General features: G+C 43.8%; 2 protein-coding genes across 3 annotated transcripts in view; one reads left to right on the top strand and one right to left on the bottom strand.

The window, feature by feature from the left end:
* The window catches only part of TENM1 (teneurin transmembrane protein 1), a 322,708-nt gene extending 313,984 nt beyond the window's left edge, over positions 1-8,724 (top strand). For both annotated transcript variants that reach the window (XM_090150010.1, XM_031602762.2), the window contains exons 30-32: positions 319-1,539; positions 2,011-2,153; positions 3,525-8,724. In XM_090150010.1, coding sequence (XP_090006136.1) covers positions 319-1,539; positions 2,011-2,153; positions 3,525-4,283 — 2,123 coding nt within the window. In that variant the 3' untranslated portion in view covers positions 4,284-8,724. The remainder of the gene's footprint in view (positions 1-318; positions 1,540-2,010; positions 2,154-3,524) is intronic.
* Positions 8,725-10,754: 2,030 nt separating this feature from the next.
* SH2D1A (SH2 domain containing 1A) lies at positions 10,755-26,070 on the bottom strand. The gene is made up of 4 exons (XM_031602752.2): positions 25,788-26,070; positions 15,605-15,668; positions 13,529-13,664; positions 10,755-13,270 (listed from the first exon to the last, which is right to left on the bottom strand). Exons 1-4 carry the CDS (start codon positions 25,922-25,924, stop codon positions 13,233-13,235), a joined length of 375 nt encoding a protein of 124 aa, XP_031458612.1. The 5' UTR covers positions 25,925-26,070; the 3' UTR covers positions 10,755-13,232.
* Between the last annotated feature and the right edge of the window lie 414 nt (positions 26,071-26,484).

The raw sequence follows: 26,484 nt of genomic DNA, 5'->3' as shown, positions 1-26,484 counted from the left end.
GGAAATCACCATGGAAAATAAATTCAGTATAGAATTATCTTGCAAGTAAATAGAAATCGTAATTATGAATAAAAAAGCATTCATTTAAACAAATGTTAATAAAATATAAATATTCCGTAGAGCTAACATTAATAAAAGTTTGTGAGAGAATAATCTAACATAGTTAGTGGTACTGTCTGAGACAGTCAAATAGCAATAAGGCTCAAGGGCTTATTTGAGTTCGTAGCTTGTCTGTGCCAGTTCTGTGGGTTAAGCGTTCTATAGACGTAATTCATTTCTCTTCTTGCTTTTCCTCTTTCTCCTGTTTGCTGTGGACAGGTCCACTTATCGGTCGCCAGATCTTCAGGTTTAGTGAAGAAGGGCTCGTAAATGCCAGGTTTGACTACAGTTACAACAATTTCCGTGTCACAAGTATGCAGGCCATGATAAACGAGACGCCTCTGCCCATCGATCTGTACCGTTACGTTGATGTCTCTGGCAGGACTGAACAATTTGGGAAATTCAGTGTCATTAATTATGATTTAAATCAAGTTATAACCACCACTGTGATGAAACATACCAAAATTTTTAGTGCCAATGGCCAGGTGATTGAAGTTCAGTATGAAATTCTCAAGTCAATTGCTTACTGGATGACTATCCAGTATGATAATATGGGCCGTATGGTGATCTGTGATATCCGTGTTGGTGTAGATGCCAATATCACACGGTATTTTTATGAGTATGATGCTGACGGTCAGCTTCAGACTGTGTCTGTGAATGATAAAACCCAGTGGCGCTACAGCTACGACCTTAACGGCAACATCAACTTGCTGAGCCATGGAAACAGTGCACGCCTCACTCCTCTGAGATACGACCTTAGAGATCGCATTACCAGACTTGGAGAAATTCAATATAAAATGGATGAAGATGGTTTTCTCAGGCAAAGAGGCAATGAGATCTTCGAGTACAACTCTAATGGTCTGCTGAACAAAGCATACAACAAAGTGTCTGGCTGGACTGTTCAGTACTGTTATGATGGTCTTGGAAGACGAGTTGCAAGCAAATCAAGCCTGGGACAACACCTGCAGTTCTTTTATGCTGATCTCTCCAACCCAATACGAGTTACTCACTTGTACAATCATAGCAGCTCAGAAATAACATCTCTGTATTATGATCTTCAAGGTCATCTCATTGCAATGGAATTAAGCAGTGGAGAAGAATATTATGTTGCTTGTGATAACACTGGAACACCTCTAGCTGTATTTAGCAGTCGGGGCCAAGTCATAAAAGAAATTTTGTACACCCCATATGGAGAGATCTACCAGGACACTAATCCAGATTTCCAGGTTGTCATTGGTTTTCATGGAGGGCTCTATGATCCTCTCACCAAATTGGTTCATCTGGGTCAGCGGGATTACGATGTTATCGCTGGTCGGTGGACGACACCAAACCATCACATATGGAAACACCTGAATGCTGTCCCACAACCGTTCAATCTCTACTCATTTGAAAACAACTACCCAGTTGGCAGGATCCAAGATGTTGCTAAGTATACAACAGGTAAAAGTAACATATTTCTCATGACAATACAGCCTTTGGTAAGATTCTGGTATGGATTCAAGATTCCAGAAATCCTTTGCAGACATCTAAGAAGTTAGTATTTGGCTCTACTGTATACCTTTGGTAGCCAACAACTTACAGAGCTTTATCTGTTTTTTTAGTCTTTTTGGTAATCATTAAAATAATTAATAGTTGTATCTGCTGCTTTTTTAAATGCTAAAATAAGGGGAAGAAAATGTAAGTTTTTTTCCATTATAAATAGAAAGTAGGTACACTATTGATTTGATTATTGCCATGCTTTATAATCATATGATTTCTTTCCTACAACAAATGCTGTAACCAGTATTGAAAACAAACTGACGTGAAATCATTTTTCTGCATAGCTTGGATTTCTGCAAATTACACTGATGTTTTCTAGGATTTACATGCCTCATTTCCAGAATCCCTTTTTCTTGTTTGTTTGTTTTGTAGACATTGGAAGTTGGCTAGAGCTATTTGGTTTTCAGTTGCACAATGTACTGCCTGGGTTTCCAAAACCAGAGATTGAAGCTTTGGAGACAACATATGAACTTCTGCAGCTTCAAACAAAAACCCAGGAGTGGGATCCTGGAAAGGTTAGCAAACACTCTGTTCAATTGCTTCTGTTTCTAAAGTAAGCAATTTGATTAGAAAATGCTGGAGACCAAGGAAACAATGCGGCTGTATTTTTTGCTTGATTGACAAGGCAAATAATAGTCTAACTACACTAGAAGCCTTCATGTTGTCACATTATTTACTGGCATCAAGTGGAGGACAGTTTTAATGAGAAGCTTTTAGGCACACAGTGAAGAAACTTTTCAGCAAATGGATAAAAGCATGCACAAATTGAATGAACTGCGAGAATTTTATGGAATTTAAGAATTAAAACAACTGTTATCTTTTAGTAAAGATGCCTCAAGAGGTGCAAAATCACTAAGAATACAAACAACTGTACAAGTTTTCTCCTCTGCATAGTTCTTGCAGGAAAATAGTAATGTTACTGTAGGTTTGTGGAGGGTCTGTAAAACTCCAGGGCTAATTTTCACTGAAGAAGTGCTATGCAGCAGCTCACAGGGTCCAGCAATCACTGTAAGGGCCAGCTACTGATGTTCTGAGCAGGTGTTCATGTTTTGCATTTAATCATAAGAGCATCTGTTAACAAAGAAAGATAATTTTACATAGAAGAGGTAGAATAGATGCCTTTCTCTTATCCAGCCAGGAAAAGGAAGCATAAAATGTTGTGAGTTCACGTCAGCAGCATTGAATACACTTCTTTTCCCATGCATAGATGACCACATAGAGTGCAGAAGGATGGAGGGTCATGTCCGTGGAGCATTTTCATGCAAAATTGGCACTGAGATATTGAAGAAGCTATAACAGAGGCACAAGAAGAGTATAATGATATATATTGTGTTGACAGACAAATAGACAGCTGGAGGGAGATTTTCTTCTGCACCACGGTGGGGGGGGGGAAACTACAGATCTGATGTGCCTACCTGGTTCCTATTGTTCTAGCATCTTGAGACCTTCACAGCCTGCTTTCCCTAAAGAATGGGCTATATAAACTGTTAGTGCTACTTTACAGAAGATATAATGAACAAGTGATTGGCTTAGAATTGCGTGAGAGTACAGATTTCAGTTCAGATTTTCCCATGCCTACAATTCAAAAGACCAGCTGTTAGAGGACAACAGGGGAGAGGAAAAAAAAAGTGGGGGGAAGATAAATATGAGAATAGCATTTGTGATAAATACGTTTTCCTTTTGTTTTCTAGAAACCGAAGAGTCCAAGGGATATAAAGTAGTACCTTTGGTAATTAGAAAGCCTGTGCATACTTCCAGGCTCTACAGATATGTATGACGGTTTGCAAATTAATTGCAAATCCATTTTAAGCAGTTAAGATACTGGTAGGGACTGTGAGACTGTGAGCTTTCTCTCCTGCAAACTTTGTTGGTGTTTTCTTTTCCAGACTATCCTTGGTATTCAGTGTGAGCTACAGAAGCAACTCCGAAACTTTATATCCTTGGATCAACTTCCTATGACCCCCAGGTATAGTGATGGCAAGTGCTACGAGGGAGTGAAGCAACCGAGGTTTGCAGCTATTCCTTCAGTGTTTGGAAAAGGCATCAAATTTGCTATCAAGGATGGCATCGTCACAGCGGACATTATTGGTGTGGCCAACGAGGACAGCCGGCGCATCGCTGCCATACTCAACAACGCTCACTATCTGGAGAACCTACACTTCACCATAGAGGGCCGGGACACGCATTACTTCATCAAGCTGGGGTCTCTGGAAGAAGATTTGGCCCTAATTGGCAACACTGGAGGACGACGCATCCTGGAGAACGGTGTGAATGTCACAGTGTCGCAAATGACTTCCGTGATCAATGGGAGGACTAGACGCTTCGCTGACATACAGCTGCAGCACGGCGCACTGTGCTTTAACGTTCGCTACGGAACGACCGTGGAAGAGGAAAAGAACCATGTCCTAGAGGTAGCCAGGCAGAGAGCTGTGGCTCAGGCCTGGACTAAGGAGCAGAGACGGCTGCAGGAAGGGGAAGAGGGGATTAGGGCATGGACAGATGGAGAGAAACAGCAGCTTCTAAACACTGGGCGGGTACAAGGTTACGACGGATATTTTGTTTTGTCAGTGGAGCAGTATCTCGAACTTTCTGACAGTGCCAATAATATTCACTTTATGAGACAGAGTGAAATAGGCAGAAGGTAACAAAGAAAATCTCTGCCTTTGCGTCACCAAAGACTGCCTGTTTTTAAACGTAAAATGGTTTATTGTATTGGTTTTTCTAGATCAGAACTCTGTATATATAAATATAGAGGAAAAAACATATCCAACTGCCTTTAAATGTGACAGAAGATGGTATTTTAATATTGTTCGTTTAACTCTTCGAGAGATTACAGTGAAGATTTTTAGTTCTTGTGTGGCAGTATTCAAACCTTTCAGAAGCAGAGCGCGCAGGGCAGGTGTGAGCGCAGCATGCTCTGTCTTCTTCTAAAGAAACACTACTTTTTCTTTTTTTGTTGGTGGTGGTTTAATAATTCACCAGTTATTTAAGAGGTTACAGAGCCTGATTCTGCAACCTATGCTTACTGGGTAGTTTTATCCCATTGAGATCTCCCATAGGTTCAAGGGATTGCATTCAAAAACCAGACTGTGTACGGAAACTTTGTAGTTGCTCACCAACCCTGCACATGTCATTTGTCACAACTGTGATCTATGGGATTTTCTAACCCAACTTTTATTAGATACAGTACGTAAGTACTTTTATTGGATGCAGCGCTTAAAGGCTGCCCCACATGAGCTTTGTCTTTGCCGGGCCATAGCTGCCTCTCTCTCACTCGGTGAGGAACGCCACGTTGTGTCTGCATCTGCGTTCAGGGGCCTCTTCCCCAAGAATTCCCCTGGCACTGGTTGTGGAGTCCAGGCAGCACACGTGGAGCTGCAGATCTGGCAGGGGGTGAGGGCTTGCCCTGCACGACTGGGGCTCAGCCAGGTTCCAGGGTCGGCCAGAACAGCACATGGTGAGCAACGAGTCAGCACGAGCCTCCCACCAACATCAGCAGGCTCCAGAATGGGCTTTAGCTCAGTGCTTTTGGGACAACCTTCACTATTCAGCCAGGAGGGTCCGCGCGGTGCAGCACTGAGCAGCCGCACGGGATCAGTCCTGCCTGTAGTCCTTGGGCCAGGACCTTCTTTTCACACATCATTTGGAAATTGTGGTGGTGTTGGGTTTAGGCATCATGTTATTTTCATCTCAAATTGCTAATCCCACTGTATTGATCATTATTCCGAGTGTGAAGAAGATTGGTGGGTTGGGAGTTGATGAACCTAAGTGTGGGTAGTACATATGTTGATAAATGTAGAACATTTCGGGGATGATTCTTCACTTTTCAGCTCAATATCTAGAGCACATAGAAAAGCATTATATTGCATGGGCAGAAACTTTTATTTCCCAAGGTATCATGCGCTGCTGGCACAGTTCTCTCATAGCAGAGTAGGAGATCCTTCTTTTCACTTGTCATTTTAACAGACCTGATTATCATGGGCAGGGGGAGGGTGCCTGGGAGAGAGGCTGGGTAAGCACATTTCCTTTGCCGACTTTCCAAAAGAGCTAGAAGTCTTGTTATAGAACCTGTGTATCTGTAACAGTGATGTTATTGCACATTTCTTTCAAAACAGACATAAGGAATATATTGAAGCAATTTCTGCTCACATTTCCCGAAGCCAACAAAGTGCTTTCTTTGTCTTTCTTCCCTTTCAAATTTTCATTTTTTTCACCTTGTTTTTGGGCAGGTGGAGCAGATTGTACCAAAGTTAGGGATGAGCCTGAACTGGAACCTGAGACCTGGACCCTCTGGGTCTCAGCCTTGCACAGACTCCCTCTACTCCTTCTGCTGCCAGAGCAGCTCTAGGGGTGCAGAGTCCGGCTCAGAGGTTCGGGGTCAGGCTGAGCAGATCCTGGCCCATTGACCACCCTCCATCCCAGCCAGGGGGACCCGTGGACCAAAACACATTTTGCTCAGGCTCATCATTAACTGTTGTACAGGATTTGGAGCTGCCAACAGCAGTTCCGTTTGACACAATTTTCCATAAAATCATGGAGAATTTGAATACCTCCACACCAGCCTAAAAATGGACCTTTGAATCCTTGAGCCTCTAATATGCTTTTAATCAATGGAAAAATAATTTATGAATTGTATATAGAGAGTGCATTCATAAACGTGATGATGTATTTTATCACTGATCCAAGATGTCAAATATTAGAGTCTATTTTACTTATATTTTAAGCAATTATACTTTTTTGCAATTCAATAATGACGTATCATTTTCAAACTGCTTTAAATATCCATTATAAACAAATTTTTGAAGCTATTAGACTTACCTTGAACTGTGCATTTCTAGTATGTAATACCTATTTAGTTAGCTTGTGCCTTTAGTTTCTTAAAGTTATATTTGTATTATATGCAGGAAATGCACTTTGTATTACCTACAGCTGTGTTTTTTAATACTGCCTTGATTACTGTTGTTCTCAGATTATGCCAAAAGGTCAAAGAGTGGGAAGTGTTACAAGTTTGTCTCTAAGAGTAGGTTTGGCATTTTCCCAGTTCCTGGGTGGACAGTCTAAGGTATCTTTCTGAATAGTATTTCTTACAAGAATCTGGATGAATGAAGAATCTGGTGGTATTACTCGGCCCTGTTAGAACAGGAAAAAAATGCCTTTATCAAAGCAGTTTCAGAAATTCAGGAAACTAAAAAGAAGTGTCGTGTTGAGTCGGCAGTGCTAAAGAGCATTCATTAATGAATGAGCACTGGGGGCTGAAGTCGTAGCACCACATGGGCCAGCAGTGATTTGTGAGAACTGCAGCTACAGCAAACAGCTGTGGGCCACTGTGTCCATGAACAACCTCAGATGGAGGCAGGGAACAGTTCAGTCTCCATTTTCTTCTTCTAGTAGCTAGAATAATTTCTGAGCACTGGGTTTTGTTTTGGTTTCTTTTTGCAGTTTTCCTTTTTTTCTTGCTTTTTTAATTTTGCACTATCACCTAGAGACCCAAATGAGTAAAAGTAAAGAAAGGAAAAATAAGTGCATGGAAATGTGTATCGTTCTTTAAATCAGATTATTTGATGCTAGCGTTCTGCACTGCAAACAAGGTTCTGCAAAAGGAAAAAATAAATAAAACTATAAAATAACAAAATAAAACAAAAGATAAGACCCACTATTGCACACTATCCTGTAGCCAAGTACCTACCATGAGAGATACGTGCTGTATATTTTTTATGACAGCCAAACCAATAGTGTGTACGAGTAACGTTTCCTTTGCGTTCCTATTTATTTAGCCAGCCTACAACATTTCAAAGGTATAAATATATATATAGCTCTATATGTAGAACATAGCCAAATACCTATATATGAACTGGTCGATGTGCAACTCGGTACTCATGTGCCGGCTGTTCAGGCCGAGCTCCGCGGTGCCCTCCCAGCTGCACCCACCAGGCACAGCCTCTCCTTGCCGCAGCGGGCACTGCTCCGGGCGCTCACTGCTGGCGTCCTCAGGGCTGTCCGTCCATCTGTCCAGGCGCTGCTCGGTGCTGTGGGAAGGCACAGAGCTCGGGGTGAAAGAGGCGGCAGAGGGGCTGCACTTGGAGCTGAACGAAGGCGGAAGGGCAGGGTCCTGCCGAGGTGCTGGTTGCTGCGGGGAGCACAGCCGACACCGCCGGCCGCGAGGGTTTCCCGACAAACACTGACTGTTATTTAAGCTGTCCTTGACACAAACCATCACCAGGTCACAAGCGTCCCGGCTGTGAGGAGAACCACAGCTCAGCAGGAACGGGGCGGTGGCATCGGGCACGCGCCCATACGTTGGCCACCAGCCATTCCTTGTCTAAGGAAACGCGTTCGGCAGTTCCCAGTTTTTCCTTAGATCTCGTGGTGGACTTTAGCCTTTTAATAAATGTTAGTATATCAGATCGTGTCCTTGACAGTATTTTACTTGTATGAACCATGATAACACATTAAGTCTTCATACTCTTCAGGCAGAAGTGTCGATAAAAGAGAAGAGAAGCATAGCATACAATATATGTCAAAGTAACGTTCCTTTTTCGCTTTCTCATGAACAGTAAAATGTTTACAATGTATGCCAAGATCTTCGGTTTCTGTCCAACACCAGTTAGAGGTTCTGATCTTACAGAAATTGTGTTATAACGGCCTCAGCCTTGTTGCTAGGAAACAATAGATCCCAATTTTTTATTCCTGCTCTAACTCCTGTGCTGAATAGTGACTGGATACTGTACACGTTATGTTACATGGCTGCAGTTACATGGTCTGATGCATTTTGCTCTGGGTTTCAGACCAGAAGCATGCATTTTCTACAAGAACATCCCAGCAACACGCTGTAAATATTAAAAGTTAATATATTATGTGTCGATATTTGAAAAAGAAAGTACTTTGACTATTTCATTTTTAAAAAATAAAGGTGCAAACTGACAGCATGTGAGGTTGTCTTATTTTAAACCACGCCTTGGGGATTTTACTGATTGTGTCATAAGAAGTGCTTCCGTACATCAAAGTGAGGTCCTCAAACAGTACTTCTCAGTGTGAATGTCGCAGTGGGTTTGCTGGCAGTGTTGAAGTATACTTCTGATTCAGGGTTCATGTGTACAACTCTTGTGGCACTACATGCTGGTCCACAGCTTGTTTCTGTGCACAGATTCTTACACTTATCAGAGCAAGTGTGAGAGTGAAAAGGCGTGCTGCTCTGTGCCTTTGCACTTTGAGTGGGTGAAGGCAGTGGTGCTAAGGGATGAGCAGCATGGATGAAGCATCTGTACGTTCAGTAGATCTGATTTCCCAGCCTGCTTCAAACAGGTGCTGATGAATGACTGTGTGAGTCTGTGCAAGAAAAAAATTTAAAAAAACAGCACATGCAGCAGAGAGGAGGAGAGAGTGAAGCGGAGGAGCAGAAGGAGCATTTAAAGCTGAAGGAAGGGGTACGTGGTAGAAAGCTGATGGGAGCAGCTTGGGCTGCGTGCTTACCCAGCATGAGGACTGTGTTGGGTGGATGAGGAGGCAGGGAGGCCAAAAGGATGCTGTAGTAAGAAAGGAATTTTTAAATGGCCTGGGATATCGATCTATTGCTGCAGAAGGCCTGTCACAGCCACAGCCAGGGAGCAGGGGAGGGACTGGCTGAGGTAAAGGCAGCACTGTTTGGGACCAGCAGCAGCATCGCCTGTGCTGGGTAGGAGAGTGCATGGGAGGGCCAGGACACAGGGTCCTCTGGTGGATCCACCAAGGCAGCAGCAGAGCCAGGGCTCAAATGGGAAGTGGGAGGAGAAGGAGCTCCAGGGCTGGTGGGGACAGGGCTGTCAGTTCTGCTGAGCCCAGAGGGGCTGGAGAAAGGAACAAAAGGACACAGATGTTTTTTGATGAAGCCCTGCCCACGCTGCTTCTCTAAAAGGACCTGTAGCTCTTCATATCAAAGTAAATGCATGAAATCTGTGTAGTTGCCATGTTAATGTTCCTATAATGAAATACCAGCTTCTTTTGTCATTGATAGCATGAGCTTCTCTGACTGTCTGCAGCTTGTTTAATCACAGCATCATAAAAGCACAGAATCACAGGCTGGCTTGGGTTGGAAAAGACCTTAAAGATAATCCAGTTCCATCCAATGCTGTGGGCAGGGACACATCCCTCCAAATCAGGCTGCCCATCCAATCTGGCCTTGGGCACCTCCAGGAATGGGGCATCCACAGCTCTCTGGGCAGTTATGTCAGGGACTCATCACTCCTTGGCTGGCAAATTTCCTCCTTACTTCTGATCTAAATCTCCCATCATCTAGTTTAAAACCATTCCCCTTTCTGTGATCACCATCACATAAAAAGTCATTCTCCTTCCTGTTTACAAGCTCCCTTTAAGCACTGGAAGGCTGCAATGAAGTCTCCACTGAGCCTTCTCCGGACTGAACAACCCCAGCTTCCTCTACCTGTCTTCAAACAAGAGGTGCTCTAGAGTATAGGAATTCCAGATTTGAGGAAACCCAAAAGAAATAACACAATCAAGACTCTATCTTAATAACTTATATACAGTGTTCTCAGCTTTAGCTCTAAAATGCCAACTTCTGGCCTATTTTATCTATTTTTAAAATTAACATTGGTCTTCTGGAGTCACCCATAGTCAAAGCAGTTATCCTCAACTCACTGCACCACAGGGTTTGCACCATGCAGCACTCGAAGTCAACAGGACGTTTCTATAGGGAGCAGCCCTCATGCACATTGCTTAGCACCATGCTTATCACCATGGCGCAGTCATTTACAGGCACCACTTCTCAGCACACCCTGTCTTAGTTCCTCTGTCCTGAGAGAGCCAGCCTAAACCAGGGTTCAGGCACAGCACTCCAGAAGCAAAGGTGCTCTCCCAGTAAGCCCACTCTCCCACGCACCAGGACTGTTTGCACCAGGAAGGAAGGCTTGCAGGAGCAGAAACCTGGAACAGCCACAGAGCATCTGCCACAGATGCAGCAAACTGGGAAACCTTTAAGGCACAGACAAGGGGTGAAGGATTCAGTGAGCACAGCCCCAGAATCAGCTGGTGCTGAATGTTGTGTTTGAGCTGGTAACATTCAGCGCTGCGCCTCTACTGCTGATGTTTGCTGAATTATCTAACAATATTAAAAAAAAAAAAAACAGCTTTTAAATATTTTATTAAGGAGTAAATCATGCTGAATCTGTCACTGTATGGCAGTGTATGAAAACAAGACCCTTGCTTCAACCGATCAGCATAAGTAGCAGGGAGACATGGAGCAAAACGTACACAGAGAGTAAAATATAATGCAAAGGGGAGGGGTGGGGAGGCAGGACATTTCACTACATATGAAATGTGGCCTTAATTTAGACAGACATTGAGTAATGAACAGCAATCGTCACAAATTTGCAACTGCATTGTCCACCGCTTCCTGTTATCACACAGCTGTTTATTTATTGCATTTACTCTCATTGAGGGTTTACAAGGAGCATTTTCTGCTTCATGTTGAATGTTTTATTGCTGCACTTTCTCTCTCTCATTCTCTTTCATACACACCCGGCCACTTATAGGAACAAAATAAAATAAAAGATAAAACTTGCAGCCTTATCAAATCCAAACTAAAATGCTGCTTCAAGGTGCTGAACCTTGCCGAGTGCCTGTTCTTGCTGCCCATTTAACTCTTCACTGTTTCCTTTTCAGTGAAGTGACAACAAGCCAGAATCTAGGACAAGACAACTAAATGGATTAAGAAAGTCTGTCTGCCTGCTTGGTAGAATGGTTGGGTGATGCCCCCCCAGTGTAGCCTGATGCTACAAAGACGGCTGCAGCCCTGCCTCTTCCCATTCCCCTAGTTCACAGGTTGGCCCAATCTGGTGGGATTTGATCTGTCCTGCTCTCCCAAGCCTGCAGCCTGGTGGTTTTGGAAAAGCTCACTACATCTTCTCAGAAATTTCCAGCTTCCCAAGCTGTGCAGAAGAAATTGGAAGTACAGGCATGAAACATTCAAGCATTAGATATTTAAGCAACATGACCTCCTCCATGGAAGGAGACTCCACCATCTCTCTGGGCAACCAGTTCCAGTGTTCTGTCACCATTACTTCCACGTGTTTCTTCCTACGTTCAAGTTCTAGGCCATTACTCCTTGTCCTGTTGCCACACATCATCAAGAAGAGCCTGTCTTCATCCATTTGCCTCCCACCTCCCTTTACATATTTATAAACATTAATAAGATCCCCCTTCAGTTGTCTTTTCCCCAGGCTGAACAGCCCCAGATCTCTCAACTTTTCCTCATACGAGAGATGCTTCAGGCCCTTCATTATCTTTCAGGCCCTCTGCTGGACTCCTTCTAGGTAGATCCCTGTCTTTTTTGAACCAAGGAGAACTGGACACAGCATTCCAGATGTGACCTCACCAGGGCAGAGCAGAGGGGGAGGATCACCTCCCTCGCCCTGCTGGCCATGCTCTCTGTAATGCACTCTAGGGTCCCGTTGGCCTTCTTGGCTGCCAGAGCACACTGCTGACTCATGGCCACCCTGTTGTCCACCAGGACACCATGTCCTTCTTTGCAGATTTATAGACATTGTTTGTTTTGGGGGGTTATTTTTTCCACCCATTTGCACTCAACATTAGCTGTGTGCTTTGAAGGGAGTGCTTTTGTGATAGGCCCATTTCTGCTGGTGAAACAGTAACAGAACACAAACCAAGAGGGCTGCAGCACATCCAGTCTGTTGGGAAGTGTTCCCCACTGCTGGCCAGCCCAGGCAGCTCACCAAGTCAAGCAGCCAAGTGCTCCAGCACCCCAGTGCTAACCCTGCAAGCCAACAAGTCCTCCAGGTGTAAGTCTCTCCTACAGGAGCCCAGCAGCAACTTACTAAAACACATGACAGTGAAATGAAAGTAAACAGTGTGTAAATACATATATATATATATATTTCTTTTTAATTACATGTGGTGAGGATTTTTTCAAGTAGAGAAAATATTGGAAAAATAAAAGGTATGAGGTTCTCCACTGGCAATTGTTCTCATTTACTCAGAACATTACTTGAGCTTTCAATTCTTTGTGCAAATTAGAAATTTTGTACGTGGAGGCACTGAGTGTTTCGGTTGGATTGCAGAGAGCCTGATACGATGGGAAATCAGCTAGTGGGGATTCTCCTGAGGCCATGTCTGGAATACCTTTTGGAACTGTATGACAGTCACACAGACACCAAGTCTGTGTTCAAGGAAAGGATACTCGATATAAACAATTTTCGTAAGCCTACAAAAGGGGTCTTGTCCATAAATGCCTATCAGAAGAAAGCACAGAAGAGTCGAAAGTCAGTTTATGTAAAATAGAGCGACTAGTCTTGAGAATAGAAAACATTTTGCACTTAGAACTGCAAAAAAGAAAAAAAGATATGACACCATTTAATAGTTGATGCTTTTGTCTTATCTCTTACAAAAAAAAAAAAAAAAAAAAAAAAAAAACATTCTGAAACCTAACACTTCTAAACTTTGAGCTTGAGAAATATTATGAAACACATTTCAGCAAATGTTACAAGAAAACTCACAGAGTTGTACTAACTATCATAGCTTGTGCTGTTCTAGAGCAGGACTGAAGGCACTACTGGGAGCTAGGGCTATTCCACTGGGAAATGTCTTCATGATGGCTGCAGGTAGTCACGACCGTCATTTCTACCTAGAGAAAAATAATCACAGAAATACGGAAGGATGAAAAAGAACAGATCAGATGACCCACCCCTACCAGAGCCATGGCAGCGGGGAAGGCAAGTATCTGCCTCTGATGTATTACTCAGGAATGTATGTTTTTAAACGGATTTTCTCATGAGGTTGAAGTCCCTAATGAGTCACATTTTTGGCTCATTTAGATCAAAATTTCCACCCCCATGGAGGGCCCTGCCCCTCACAGCCGAGGCTGCCTGCACCCCATGGGTACCTGGGGAACACCTGGCTTTCGCATGGTTGACGACCGGATGCTTCAGGGGTGTAACAATGCCCTGGTCGGGTTTCTGGAAGGCTGAAATGAGGTTGTGCATTTTCCGGAAGAGCCGCCGGTGAACCCCAGGTGCCGTCTGTGAACCCAAAGGTGAGAGGTGAGGGGAGGCCAGGCAGTCAGTGCCCTGGAGCTGAGCTCTTGTCCTCAGAAAAGCAGCCATGTGTCAGGATGGAGCCAGCCCTTCCCTCAGCCCCTCCAGGGGCCAGCCTACAACAAGGTATGAGCCATTCCCGCTCTCCTCCCATCCAAGTATAATTCCAGCACTGCCTTAGCAGAAGAAACTCAGAGCCTGTGGTTCTTGCTGAGCACATTCTCAATAGTCTTTTGCTATTTATGATCCCAAGTCAAGGCAGCCTGCAGTCCCCCTGGGAAACACCAGTAAGATGACTTTGAGAGCTGCCTGGAACTGACCATTCACCTCACACCATTAATCGCAGGCACAGATACTGCACAATTGCAAGCCTTCCTTTAAGCCTTCAGTACTTTTCAGTGTGTTCACTGAGTATTCCCACCCACCTTCAGGTGCAAAGGAAGCAGTCAGACATAACCTAGTTGATAAAAAATGGGATTTTTTCAATCTTTTTATGTTAGCATCTTTGCAAATGCTCCACTAAATCCCGCCTCCACTGCTACATGCCAGAAGGGATTTGACTGGCACTGTTTTCATTTCCCTGCATTGTTCCTGAAGGATGGATGTGATCTGGGGTTGCCCACACACCACATCCCAGAGCAGAAAGCAGAGATGGGAAATCTCCAGCATCAGCTTTGAAGGCACATCCCATGGGGACAAGAAAGAGGGCAAAACATAGACTTCTGTTCTTAGCAGTTAAGTCCAGCATGGTCTTGACATGGTTTACACTATGGTTTCCTGTTGCATAAAGGAATAGTCAGTGTCTAACTATAACTAGCACTTCCTCTACGGAGGTTTCAATGAGATTCTTGAGCCCTCAGAACACCTGCTCTGTGAAACATGGATGAAGTTTGCCTAAACACAACCAGGAAAAAGCCATGCACAGGCATCCAATGGATACCATGGAGGAGCAGTAGGCCCATTCAGCACTGGGCACTGCAGATACTGCTGTTATCGTGGCCAAAGCATGCTGCGGCCTCACTTGGAACTCCCTTGACAGGTAGACGTCCCAGGGGTTCCAGCACTGCTCCAGGCCCCAGTGCTGCCCCAGGCCCTCTCGCCAGGCAGCACAAATCCTCAGGGTGTCCCTTGTGCAGTAAGGAGTGAGTTCTTCCTCAGCACTGCTCTCAGGGCTGAGGCAGATAATTATTTAGTCCGCAGCAATCTGCATGTTTTATCTCTTGACCTGATTCCAAGTAGCACCACGACTCACTCCTGTCTTCCAGAGCATTGCAACCACTTCTGCTAGCACAGTAACCAAGAAATTATGCCTGTCTAGCAATTATTTAATGTCTGTAGATCAGGCTTAATGTGCAAACAGAAATACAATTATAAAGTAATATGGAGATTACATCCAAAGAACAAGATCTTCATAAAAGAAACTAAGGTTATCATCTAGATTCCATCAATCTAAATTGTCATCTGTATTGCAAATAGTGTTACGCTATTCCTGAATTACTGGTTTCTTATCAACCGAGTGAAAATACACTTTCTAATAAGTTTTGAAGAGAAACGACTTTAAAACAGTGTACATTGAAAAGTATTTCCTTAAATATTCTGGTGTTAATGGTATGTGAGATAGAAAGGAATTGAATACTGATTGCACTTGTCAAATTATAAAAACATAATATTTTTTGCCATTGAAAATGATGCAAAATAATGCACTAATGCATTATGCAACAGCTGAAATGTAACAGGGAATTAATTTATGAGTTCAAGATTGTCAGAAGTGGCACCAAGACATCTTTGTGATGGGTTCACTCAACATCGATTACCTTCAATGAAAATCAGACTTTGCAGAAGCATGAATAATTTGAATACATTTCATTAAATCAATACTAACACCAAACAGGATAGTGAAGTTTTCAGAAAGGAGAAGCACGCACCTCAGCACTCCAGGACCCAGTTTCTGTCTTGGATACTCGGTAGGTATAAACGTAACCCTGGTGCCTGTGAAGGGAAAAAAGCCAACAGATATTTATTCCTCATTTCTACTGCCAGGTTTCACTCTGTTACAGGGGAATCGACTCATCTGCTAACCCCTCCTTAACAGTAAATTCACCCATAAACATTCAAGGTCAATAGAAAACTGGGACTCAGACCAGAGGCAGTCTTTAACATACTGGGTTTTTTTGGGTGAGGGGACTGGTCTGACTCAGATCTAGTCTGGCAATGTTCTGTTATTCCAGGTTAAGTGACAATGCTTTGATTCCTGCTTCAGCATTTTTATTTTTAATTTTTCAGTGACCTTCTTTCACTGACAAACACCAAGAATACTTTCCCGGGGGGGGAAAAAGTATAAATAAAAAGTGAAATATTGGCATATAAACCTCCTGTTTTATGATTTATTTAAATGCAGATGTTCCCAGAAGAAATTAACGTGACTGCAATTTGTTTGGAATGCTAGAACCACAAAATCCAGGTAAATTACTTTTTGCTTTGTGAGTACATTCTTAATTCTCAAACACTGAATGTGAAAGAGTATGAAATCTTTCTTCTTTTTAAATCTAATTTGAGTCCCTCGAGAACAAGGAGCCATCCACTAACAGCACAAGGCATGCTGATGTGCAGAGTCTGTCCTGCTTCTCTTGAGAGCCCAACGCAGCGAATGATTTACATGGTAAATATCCAGAAATCTAACTCAGAAGCAGAGAGAACTCACAGTAGTTCCACGGGTTCAACATTAATTTAGGCAGTGTCAGATAAGAAGACCGTATATTACACTACACAGATATACATGAATACCCAGCAGGATTTTAGAGGCCATTCGCTATATCAGCATCAGTTCTTCAGAAAGCAAAAATACACTACATTTCTTTCCAATTATACACAGTATTATAGTAGTTATTACAGAATAGCAGAAAGCGTCAATGACACAGACACCGTATGATTGCAATTACTTACGCTCCATGTCATGGCTCCTGGATGAATCCTTGTTAGAAAGTCATTAGAGCAACCTCTGCAAAGCAGGCTCAAATATAATTTACCTGCACAGGAGGCTGTTAGCAGTTGTCACACTGCTGTAACCCCTTGAAGTTGGGGCAAAAATCCCTGACATGATTTGTGAGCTCTCCTCATCACTCCTCACCTCCTGGAGACACAAAACTGTTCCCTCCTGGCAGGGATGAGGGGACCAAGCTCCCAGCACCACAGTGGGATACCAGGAGCAAAACACAGCCCCCCCCATCCCACCACAACCTCCACTGCTGCAGCCATCAGGGCTGCGGATGGGCCCGAAGGAGCCCGAGGTGTGCAAAGCCTACAGCAGGAGGGAAGGCCATGAAAGGAGAGCACTGCTGTTCTGTCTGTCCCATAGAACCACAGCCACTGCTGCTTGATGCCACGGCTCAAGCCTGGTTCTTTAGAAGCACATCTCTATGAGCCACTGTATATGTTCACATTCAGGGAATTCAGTCCCATCAGTGCCCTTAGACTATCTTGTACTATTATGTCCTTTATTAAAACCTCCACAAGCTGTGCCTACGTCCTCAGTATGTGGCAATGCTCCCCTCAGTCTTACTCCTGGAAATCACAAGTGGCTTCCCTGCATCTGTGCACATAAATTGCCAGTTAGTATACGGTTACTGAAATCAGGATTTTACAGGCCACAGTGCTCTGGGGAATACCAGGGGCATCTTGGTGTTTTGTCCTCTCTCTTTAAAGCATCTAACCATCTCCACGATTTTTTTGCCTCTAACAGGATCAGTTAGTAAAAATCTAGACTTTCTTTCTTGCCTCCTGCTTTTGATAATACTCTGTGCACGTTACCAGTGCTTGTTTTTGTTCTCCTGAAGCATTCCAGCTGCTTCAGTTTCTTTAGAGTCTGATTTTTCCAGACATGGCTCTTTCTCTTCCTAAGAGATTGCATGACTTAAAGACCTTGAGCAGATGGGGTGCTGCTCTGAGATGTCTGGTGGCTCCCAGCACTCTGCTAGGTGTGCTTAGTAAGACACTGGTAAATAAAGGTCAGCTTAAGTAATATCAAGGACCAAAGCAGGGTGAGGTATGCTACAGACATCTATCTCGTATAAAAAGAATTTCAGCCATAAAATAACTCACTCAAGCCTAGAGAAAACATAAAGGATAGCTCAGATAACGAGGCACAGAAAAAGCAACAAGAATTTGGGACCGTGGAAGTGTTGATCCCAGCCCGGAGCATAGGGAGAATCTGACATTCCTATCACAGGTGGGAGCTCTGCACTCATCTGGCAAATCTACATTTTTCTCAGGTGAGGAGAGATTGCAAGGCATGAAGGGGCTGGTGGTGTTTAAGTTGAGAAACACATTGTTATCACCTGCTGTTGGCTCTGAAGACATCAGGAAAGAAAGGCACCCAGCAGGAGAGCAAAGGCCCAGGCCCAGCACCCAGCCTGAGGACGTCTTTTGTTAAGGAGAGAACATCTGCTCTCCATCAGGATCCTTGTTTCCACAGAACAATGGATTACAGCTCTTCTGGTAAGTATTCTGCTAACAAATATGATCTTATCAAAACTTTCTGTTAAGTAGCAGGAACTTACTTCATTACCACTTCAAAGTGCTTTCTAACTTCCATGCGCAAGCAAACAAGCGACATCATTTTGATGTGTCAAGCTCTTTTCATTGCTACACGGGCACTGTCTCCGTGAGAAAGGTTTCTGTGATTCAAAGTACCTAATATTTACTGAGATCAGTGTGGGATGAAGGAAGATCAAGCTGTTTCTCTTAGAAATTAAACAGAAAAATCAAACTCGTGGTTGAGTAGAATGTTGCCTCTAAAACTGCAGGTTACAAAACATTAGGCAAAAGCAAGAGGAAAAATACATTTACTGGAGCATTAGTACAAGGAGATGAGAAAATCCCCAGCCCCCACTAGGGGACAGCTCAGTTGTCTGTATCTTTCTTGATTTATGGCAGATAAAAAAGCTCCCACTGTGCCACAGTGGTTCTTTATATGGTGTGGCCATGTAAACTACAGCCAAAAACCAGAGACAGGACAGCATGTCACCAGGGGCACTGTCACCTGGGCTCAAGGGCTGCCCCCAGCCTTGCTCACAGTCACAAAGCTCCTCATTCACACCCAGGAAGCTCCCAGGGATGTAAGTGATCCTGAATCAACAGCAGGATGAACAGGGGCCCCATAGACTCTTGATCAAAGGCAAAAAATCAAAAGTAGAATACATCTATTGCTGTAAAGACAATACTAGATAGCACTTGAGAAACAGTAGTTTGGTCACCAATGATAATTTTTTTAATCGCATTTCACTTTTTTTTTTTTTTAATTCCCTATAAAAGTGGATGTGTTATACCAGCTGGGAACTGTACTATCATGACTATGCTACAATAAGTTAACTGGGAAAACTTTGTCAAAGGGAAATCTAAAAAAGTTGCTGTTACAGAGAACAGTCCATTTTGTATTATAGCATTTTTTCTTTATAGCTGGCTAATTCCTCCCAAAGAGCTACAAAGGCATCATTCACAGATGACATACCGAGACAGCATCTGTCTCCCCATCCTCTCCACTCCTCCTTTTCAACTGTGATCAGGCTTGTTAAAGCTTCATTTGCTCTAACAGGTGAATAATTACAATCTTCTGCACTGCTGAAATAGCCGGAGGATATCAGCTGCATGCTGCAGCTTAAAATTAACCATGACATTTCAGCTGCATGGTGTATTTTAAAATCATTTCCAAATGTTTTGTGTCTCAGTTGGGAAATTTTATTAAACTAATTTGTATTCATTTCTGGGTCCAAAATGGAGCAAATATAAAGGGAGAAAGATAGAGAGATGAGGGAAAGCCGGGTCAGCAACAAATGACATCAGTTTCTTCCTCTTCACATAACTTTTACTTGGATGTCTTTGCAGTGTACTAATCAACTCCTCTCACCTGGTGTACTTGCATCCTGATCTTCCTTGAGAATTTCTCTTTATGATATTGCTTAGGAACGAGCCAGGCTGCAGCCTGCAGTATTGCACATTGCCCATGCTTGGTTTCTTGTAGCTTCACCACATCTTTGCACGTCAGGCTGAAATTTTTTTCCTGGGTGTTTGTCTCAATCTTTTTTGAGGTATGGAAAATGTCAAGAAATGCAATGAGAGACAAAGTGAGGCTGCTTCATAAGCTGGGCAGTGGCACAGCAGTGAGAACTGAAGTGCTGAGCTAGAGCTGGGCCGAACCAGGAAGGGATGCAGGGAAGTGAAGCCTGACGGCTTCAGCTGAGGGCCACGCAAAGAGCTGGAGGTGGGGAGGGCTGAAAAAATCATCCAGAGAAAGTGGGTGGCTTGGAAGCGTTGGAAAAAAACAATGAAACAGCCTGCAGCAATTCAAGCAGTCAGCAGGCTGTACGGGATAATAATGCTGAGTATTCTCAAAGAGCTTTCCTGTCCCACTCACCTTTGGAAGCTGGAGCTGAAGGGTGCTCAGCCCTGAGCATCCTGTGTCACAGTTTCTCAAGTGTGAAACAGAGTTAGCAAGCTCTTCATCTCACAAACTGAGGTAGTGTTAGATCGTACACAACACTATGGAGATGACTACAAGGGAGCCCATGGGGGAATCACTACTTTTGTATGCAGAGCAGGGGTTGGAGGACACACAGTATGCAAGAGCCTGAGTGGGTCTGGTGACGGCCCCTTCCACCTCATCCAGAGGAGCCTGGTGGCTCCCAGACACCTGCTGGGGCACCAGGCCCAGGCAGCACCCCAGAGGGTGACCCCAGTGGGCCCATGGTGGTGGTAGTGGGTGCTGCTGTGGGAGACCACTGCCAGAGCATTGAACTCCAAGTGGGACGCAGCTGTCCTGTGGCCATGTCTGGGGGCTGCATGTCCACCTGTGCTCATGAGGGAACCCCACTCCTCATCCCTGCTGCTGCTGTAAGGGCAGCTGCCAAGAGACAAACAGATCCAGACATCTGCTTTCTTTTTCCTCTTTTAATTGTCATATTGCTACTTGGTTTATTAAGCACAGAAAGGCCAAAGAGTCTTGCTAGTTAATGTGGGAGAAAATTCTGCTTAAGCTTGTGTCTCCTCATTCTGTCTTGGAATGTACATTTTCTGGCTGACAAGCAGCTTGCCTGGTTCCTGCCTTGTTTAGGTTTCAGGCACACAATCAAGGTACAGCAGCTTAGCAATTACCACCCATCAGCTAACCCAAGCTGAAGAAATAGCGTTTGCATTGAGATGATACGCAAGATACGAGCTCCCTGTCAGCAAGAGTGCACAAAATAGTTTAAATCAGTGTTTACATTGTCTGAAAAGCACAACCAAGCTCACAGTAGCACTCCATACACGCCCATCCGAGTTTACGCTTCTGTCACTGGTTCCCTACCAGTGCTTGTTGCTGTGTTTACTCGTGCTGCCAAATCTGTAATGTGTAGATCTACCATAACACTGCAGCACTATAAACAAATGCATTATCATGATTTTCTTTTTTAAAATGAACAAAAGCCTGAAAAAAAGAATGTCAAAGCTTGTGAAATGCCGGTGAATCTATATGCAAGCAGTCTTCCGTGAAAGATTGTCAGCATTGCCATTTGAGCACTGCTGATGACCAGCAGAAGAGCTGGTTCACCTGCAGGGACAGCGTGCAGCCTTTGTGAGCAGGTGTGGTTGTGGTGGTCTGGTACAGGACAGCAGAGCCAAAAGGAATGCCTCAAATGGGAATTTATTGACATTTGGAAATAGAATAAGCATTGATTCCGATCTGAGACAAGAAATGGCAGGAACTTATTCTCCTGTGGGGCAGTAGCTAAGCTTTGTGAGTGATGATGGCCTACAGAACAGCACATCACAAAGGTAAAACCTCACGATAGTTTCATATATCTTTGAAACATTTGTAGAACTGCTTGGGAGTGATGCGTTGTAGCTCATAATTAGATTTCCCATTTCTCTCTGAGCAAGGAGGCACAGTTCCGACCATAAAATCCCTGGAGCTGAAATCACTGCTTGAACTAAATCTTCAAAGCTCAGGTCTGGAAAATCAAGTAGAGCTGATCTAGATTCTGTTATCTACCAACTGCACTCATTCTGTTGTGTGCAGCCTATCTAGCACGGTGACTAGCCATCATTCAGGCTGCTGACCTAAAATCTTTCCAGAAAAATGCACTGGAATAGCTGAAGGCCACAGGACAAGTTGTTCCTCAGCAAAGATTCAGCAGGGAGCTGAAATACCTCTGCTCTGCTGCAAAAGATATTTTTCAAAGCTGAAAATAGAGCATGATATGTACAGCATCAACTTTGAGTTGAGAGGCTCCCCCACAGATAGAAGCTTTTGTTCCAAAGGATGATGCTTATTGTGTGCAGCGTTATAATGAATGCAATTATTCTGTAACTTCTATCAAACATGGGAAACAAAGGAAATGCTGAACTGAAGTTGACTCGTGATCCCTCCTCACCTTCACCTGATAGATCTGCTTCATCAGGAAGTTTCAGCACATTGCACTGTGGTTATGGTGACAGAAATAACAGCATGTGTAAAAGTCTGATAGCACAGATAGCACAGCCTATCCTCACTGCCATTGCTGCTGCTTCAAGACCTCTAAACAGTATTCTATTCAACACAGCACATGAAGGGCTGATTCCAAACAAATGATCTGAGCATAGGATTTGACAAGTATGTTGTGTTTACCTGAACATTCACCAAGAAATATTTGAAGGTCTGAAACAGCTACTAACACACCAAGTATATGAATGTTAAGACCTGAACTACTTTCTCTGTGCCATTTCAGGCACGAACTGCTTGTTTCTGCACACACTCTCATACAGCTGTAAAGGAAAGCGGTGCTTTTGGCACTCTCAGGAGTTCACTCCATGTGTTTTTCATGCGCTGTTGAAGAGGCTTCATCTCAAGCTGGCCTCCCTTATTGAGTCCTGTGTCCCCCATCGACTTCATTAGGAGCAGTGTGCACAGAGGATTTCTGACAGTGCTAAAAATGTCAGATGGAATATCGAGCGGCGAGGAAGCCGTATCAGTAAAGAAAGCTCTCTGGAACAACCAGGCATTGACAGCAACACCTCGGAGTGCTGCACATAGCACACATTTACAGATAAAACGTGTACATTTTTTAAAGCATGTATATTTCTTCTATTCCAGTTTTCAGGAGCAGTAAAAATCTTCTCCCTCTTCAATGCAACCCTAACAAATTTCCAAGCAGTGAGTGTGTTCCTCTGTTGTCACTGTCAAACAGGAACAAAGGATGGCCTTAAAGTATATGTTATCAATGTAATAATGGTATTTGTACCACAAAGATCATGAGGTACCGCAAAGATTATCTGAAACAGAAAACCTCGCCAAAGGCTGCAGGCAGCATTTTTGTTTGCAGGAGCCCGAGGGGACCCTGGTCCAAAGCAAAACCCTTTACCCCTATGTGCAAAGTATAACTGTGGTCATTAAATATTTCTGAAAGCGGGTTCTTTGCGCTTTGCCACAGGCACACCAAAATCTGTTCCTTCTTTGCAGACTGGCAGGCATGCTGTGTGTGCGCTGTGACTTGGGCCGGCAGAAAGTAGCATTCCAGGGAGACAGAGAATACATCAGGAGAAAAAGAGAAAAAGCAGAGTTTTCTAGATAAATGCTCTGACAACAGGGGCATGCCTGCCACAGCTACCCATCTCTATAGGTCAGGTTTTATGCTACCACCTGTCTCTTTTATGCTTGCCCTGTAAAATCAGTGTCAGGCGCAAGGGATTCGTGAATCTTTGACTCTTCTCCCTTTTAAAGGTCAGGGCTCCACTTTTTAATTGAAAAAGCAAAAGGTGAATGAACCTGGCTGTGAACGCCACTGCCCTTATTATGTGTGCTCAAAGACTGCCAAACTACATTGAGGCTTTTTGGGAGTGCAGAGAGCAGGGTGCCATCACAAACCTACAATGTCTCTCCAAGAAGAGAGGCATTGCTTGAGCCACAGAAAGGCAGAGGCAATTGCAGGACTCACCAGCAGCTGGGTGGGCAGGGCAGCCACCTTCTGACTCTTATTTTCCTTTTGATAAACTGTGAACATAGCAGCTGCATGTTTCCTCCTTGGATTTTACCAAAGCTCTTGTACACATATACTCTTGTCACCTGTTCCATCTCTGTGCGTGCTATTCAGACTTGAATGTAGGGGGTTTGGGTTGGTTTATTTTTCCAAAGCCAGGCTTGGCATCATCTGCTGAATATATATCTACATCTCTAATGCTTTCCCTGCCTTCTTCTCTAGTTTCTCTCTTCTGAAGAGCCATTTTACCTTTAGCTTTAGTAAATTTGCCTGTTAAGGCGCTTCTGTAGTTTTATGGCACACATTTATCTAAACTGTCACTGCTGCCTCCAGTGTGAGGCTGCTCCTTGATACCTTTATGATAACTGTCCTCAAAGTTATTGTGTAATATGTTGTTTATCTGAGCTGAAATATTAGGAAGCGTTAGATCCAAGCTTTAACTCTACCATTTTTCAGCCACCTTACTGTCTATGTATGGTCATATTCACCACAACATTTCTTCATTTATTTTTTTCTCAGAATTTTTTCTCCAAGATGCTGTTGGAAATTTCCCTTATATGTTGAGGATTATAGTAAAAAAAAAAATGCATTCATGATTTCTATTCTACAAGAAACCTGCATAAAATTCATCAGCATTTTTTTTTCTTTTTTCCCTTTGCTTAGCATAAATGTGTTTGAATGTGATATAATATGAAGACTTGAATGGCCCATAATTTCCAGATATAGTTAGGTGGGTCTTATTGCTCTTTCTCCAAAGCTTGCAGAGCTTTATAGCTAGCAATCCTTTCCGTTCTTCCTATTTTTTTTTTAATATAACTCATTTTATATTTTTCATTTCATATATTTGATTCACAAAATTTCTTCTTGAAGATGTCTCATTAACGTGGCAAAAAATCCCAACTGATTGCATGTAGGTAGAAGACCACGTTACGTACTTACAGCCAGATTTAGACTAACAGTGAACTAATTTTAGGATTCACTATTTTATGCAGCATTGTAATGTTCTGCTTGACCCTTTCTTTAATGCCTTGGTGTTTCAACTGCACTGACTGACTTCTGAGTGTTAAGGAGATATATCATCACTTTCTCTGATGGCTATTTTAAAAAGATTCTGCCTTTATTGCCTGTTGCCATCACAGGAATCATAGCACTCCTTACCCCTTGCTACTTCTATTCCATTTTCTTATTTCCCATTCTTCTAGCTGTTAAGGGCTGTATTTGTTAGCAGAAGTGCCTGTCTTGGTTCATCTTCTGATTTCATGAAGAGAAGAAAGAATATATCTTCTGCCACAAAGACGTTCTGCTATGAGGTGTATTTGTGGATTGCCTATTACCTCCTTGCATTTCTCCATTTACTGGTCTGCAACAGGAGAATAATAATACTCACTTGGAGCTTAATTGCGTATTGTTGGAAATGTATTCAAGACCTCTGGGGAAAACCTGACTAACAATTCTTCCTCCGCTGTTTTTTTTTGCCCTCTCTTTGCTCACTGTTAGCTATTTTCTTTCCTGTCCTAGCACTGTTTTCTCTTGCTTTTCTTCTACTGAAGAGAGATACAACCATCTGCATGGGCAAATCTTTGTTCTGTCGGTGCATTGGTACTTGGCTGTACAGTAGTCTCTCTAAGGACGTCTCATTCCTCTGCCTTTGCCAAAAGTAGGGAAACTAAGATGCTCACTAAAATGAGGTCCTGTGACTTCATCATTTTCCAGCTCTCCCAGGGCAATATCTGCTAATACCTCTCTGACAGATCACCCCATCGAATATTTCCCCATTCACTTTACGTGGTGAAACGTTTCCAATTAGTCTGTTACCCATCAGTATTCCTCATTCTTTAAAGGTAGTTTAATCCAAGCCTTATGGATTATAGGATGCACAGCCTGACCAAGAGCACCCCAAAGTGAAAACGCACAGGGGCGATGCTTTCTCTGCCCTCTCCAGCGAGAGCTGCACTGGAGGAGCAGCAATCAGCAGGCACGAAGCTGAGCTGCTCTTCATGGCAGCTCACCCACCCATCTGTGCTCAGACCCGCTCAGCTCATTGCACGGGACTCCCCCACCAAGCAGATTCCCAAGCTGGGATCTGCAGCAGCCCTACCAGCCCTCCGCCACCCATACTCACAGCACACAGAGGCAGTAGACCCCCGGGATGCTCTCGCTGTCCCGCAGCAGGTAGCTGCCATCAGCACCCGCCGCCAGCAGCAGCTTCTCCCCAGTCTCGCGAGTGATGCCCCCATGGTAGATGGGCAGTGCTTCCATGGCGGGGCCAGCTCTGTCTGCACTGCTGCCACTGAACCCAGCACGGTAGTGGTGCTGCTGAGATAAACAGGATGTGTTCACACTTCTCAACCTCCGCAAAGGGCAAGGCAGCACTGAGGGAAGAGTGAGGAACGAACATTACATCTTTTGCTTTTTTTGTTCAAGCACTGGGTTTTTTTTCCCTTGCCACTTTTTGTCTTCCTGTCTCGCAGGCTATGACAGCATCACAGCCATCTCACAGCCCATCCTGCCCAGGTGTCCTTGCTCAGCCCACGCAGGATGTGGTGCCTGGCATGAGTTGAAGTGCTGACAAGAAAGGGCAAGTGGGATCCTGAGGACTCCGCTAATCGGAGATGGAGTTCTTAAACCTCTGTTTTTGCAAAATCCTGAGAAGTGAGAAACCAAAGGCAGCAAGCTTGGGCTTGTGGCCACACCAGGCTTCTGGTCTCAAGCTGCAGGCTTGAGTGTCCAGTCACAGCCCAGGCCCCAGGCTGATTTACCTCTGAGTGGGTTGTTTTCATAGCCATCGGTCGGTGATATTTAATCACTGCTAGCACTTG

This window comes from Phasianus colchicus, chromosome 14 (assembly GCF_987193195.1).
Source record: "Phasianus colchicus chromosome 14, bPhaCol1.hap1.1, whole genome shotgun sequence".
NCBI classification, from domain to species: domain Eukaryota; kingdom Metazoa; phylum Chordata; class Aves; order Galliformes; family Phasianidae; genus Phasianus; species Phasianus colchicus.
The sequence above is the reverse complement of the archived record's forward strand: the minus strand, read 5'-3'. Positions and strand labels throughout refer to the sequence as shown.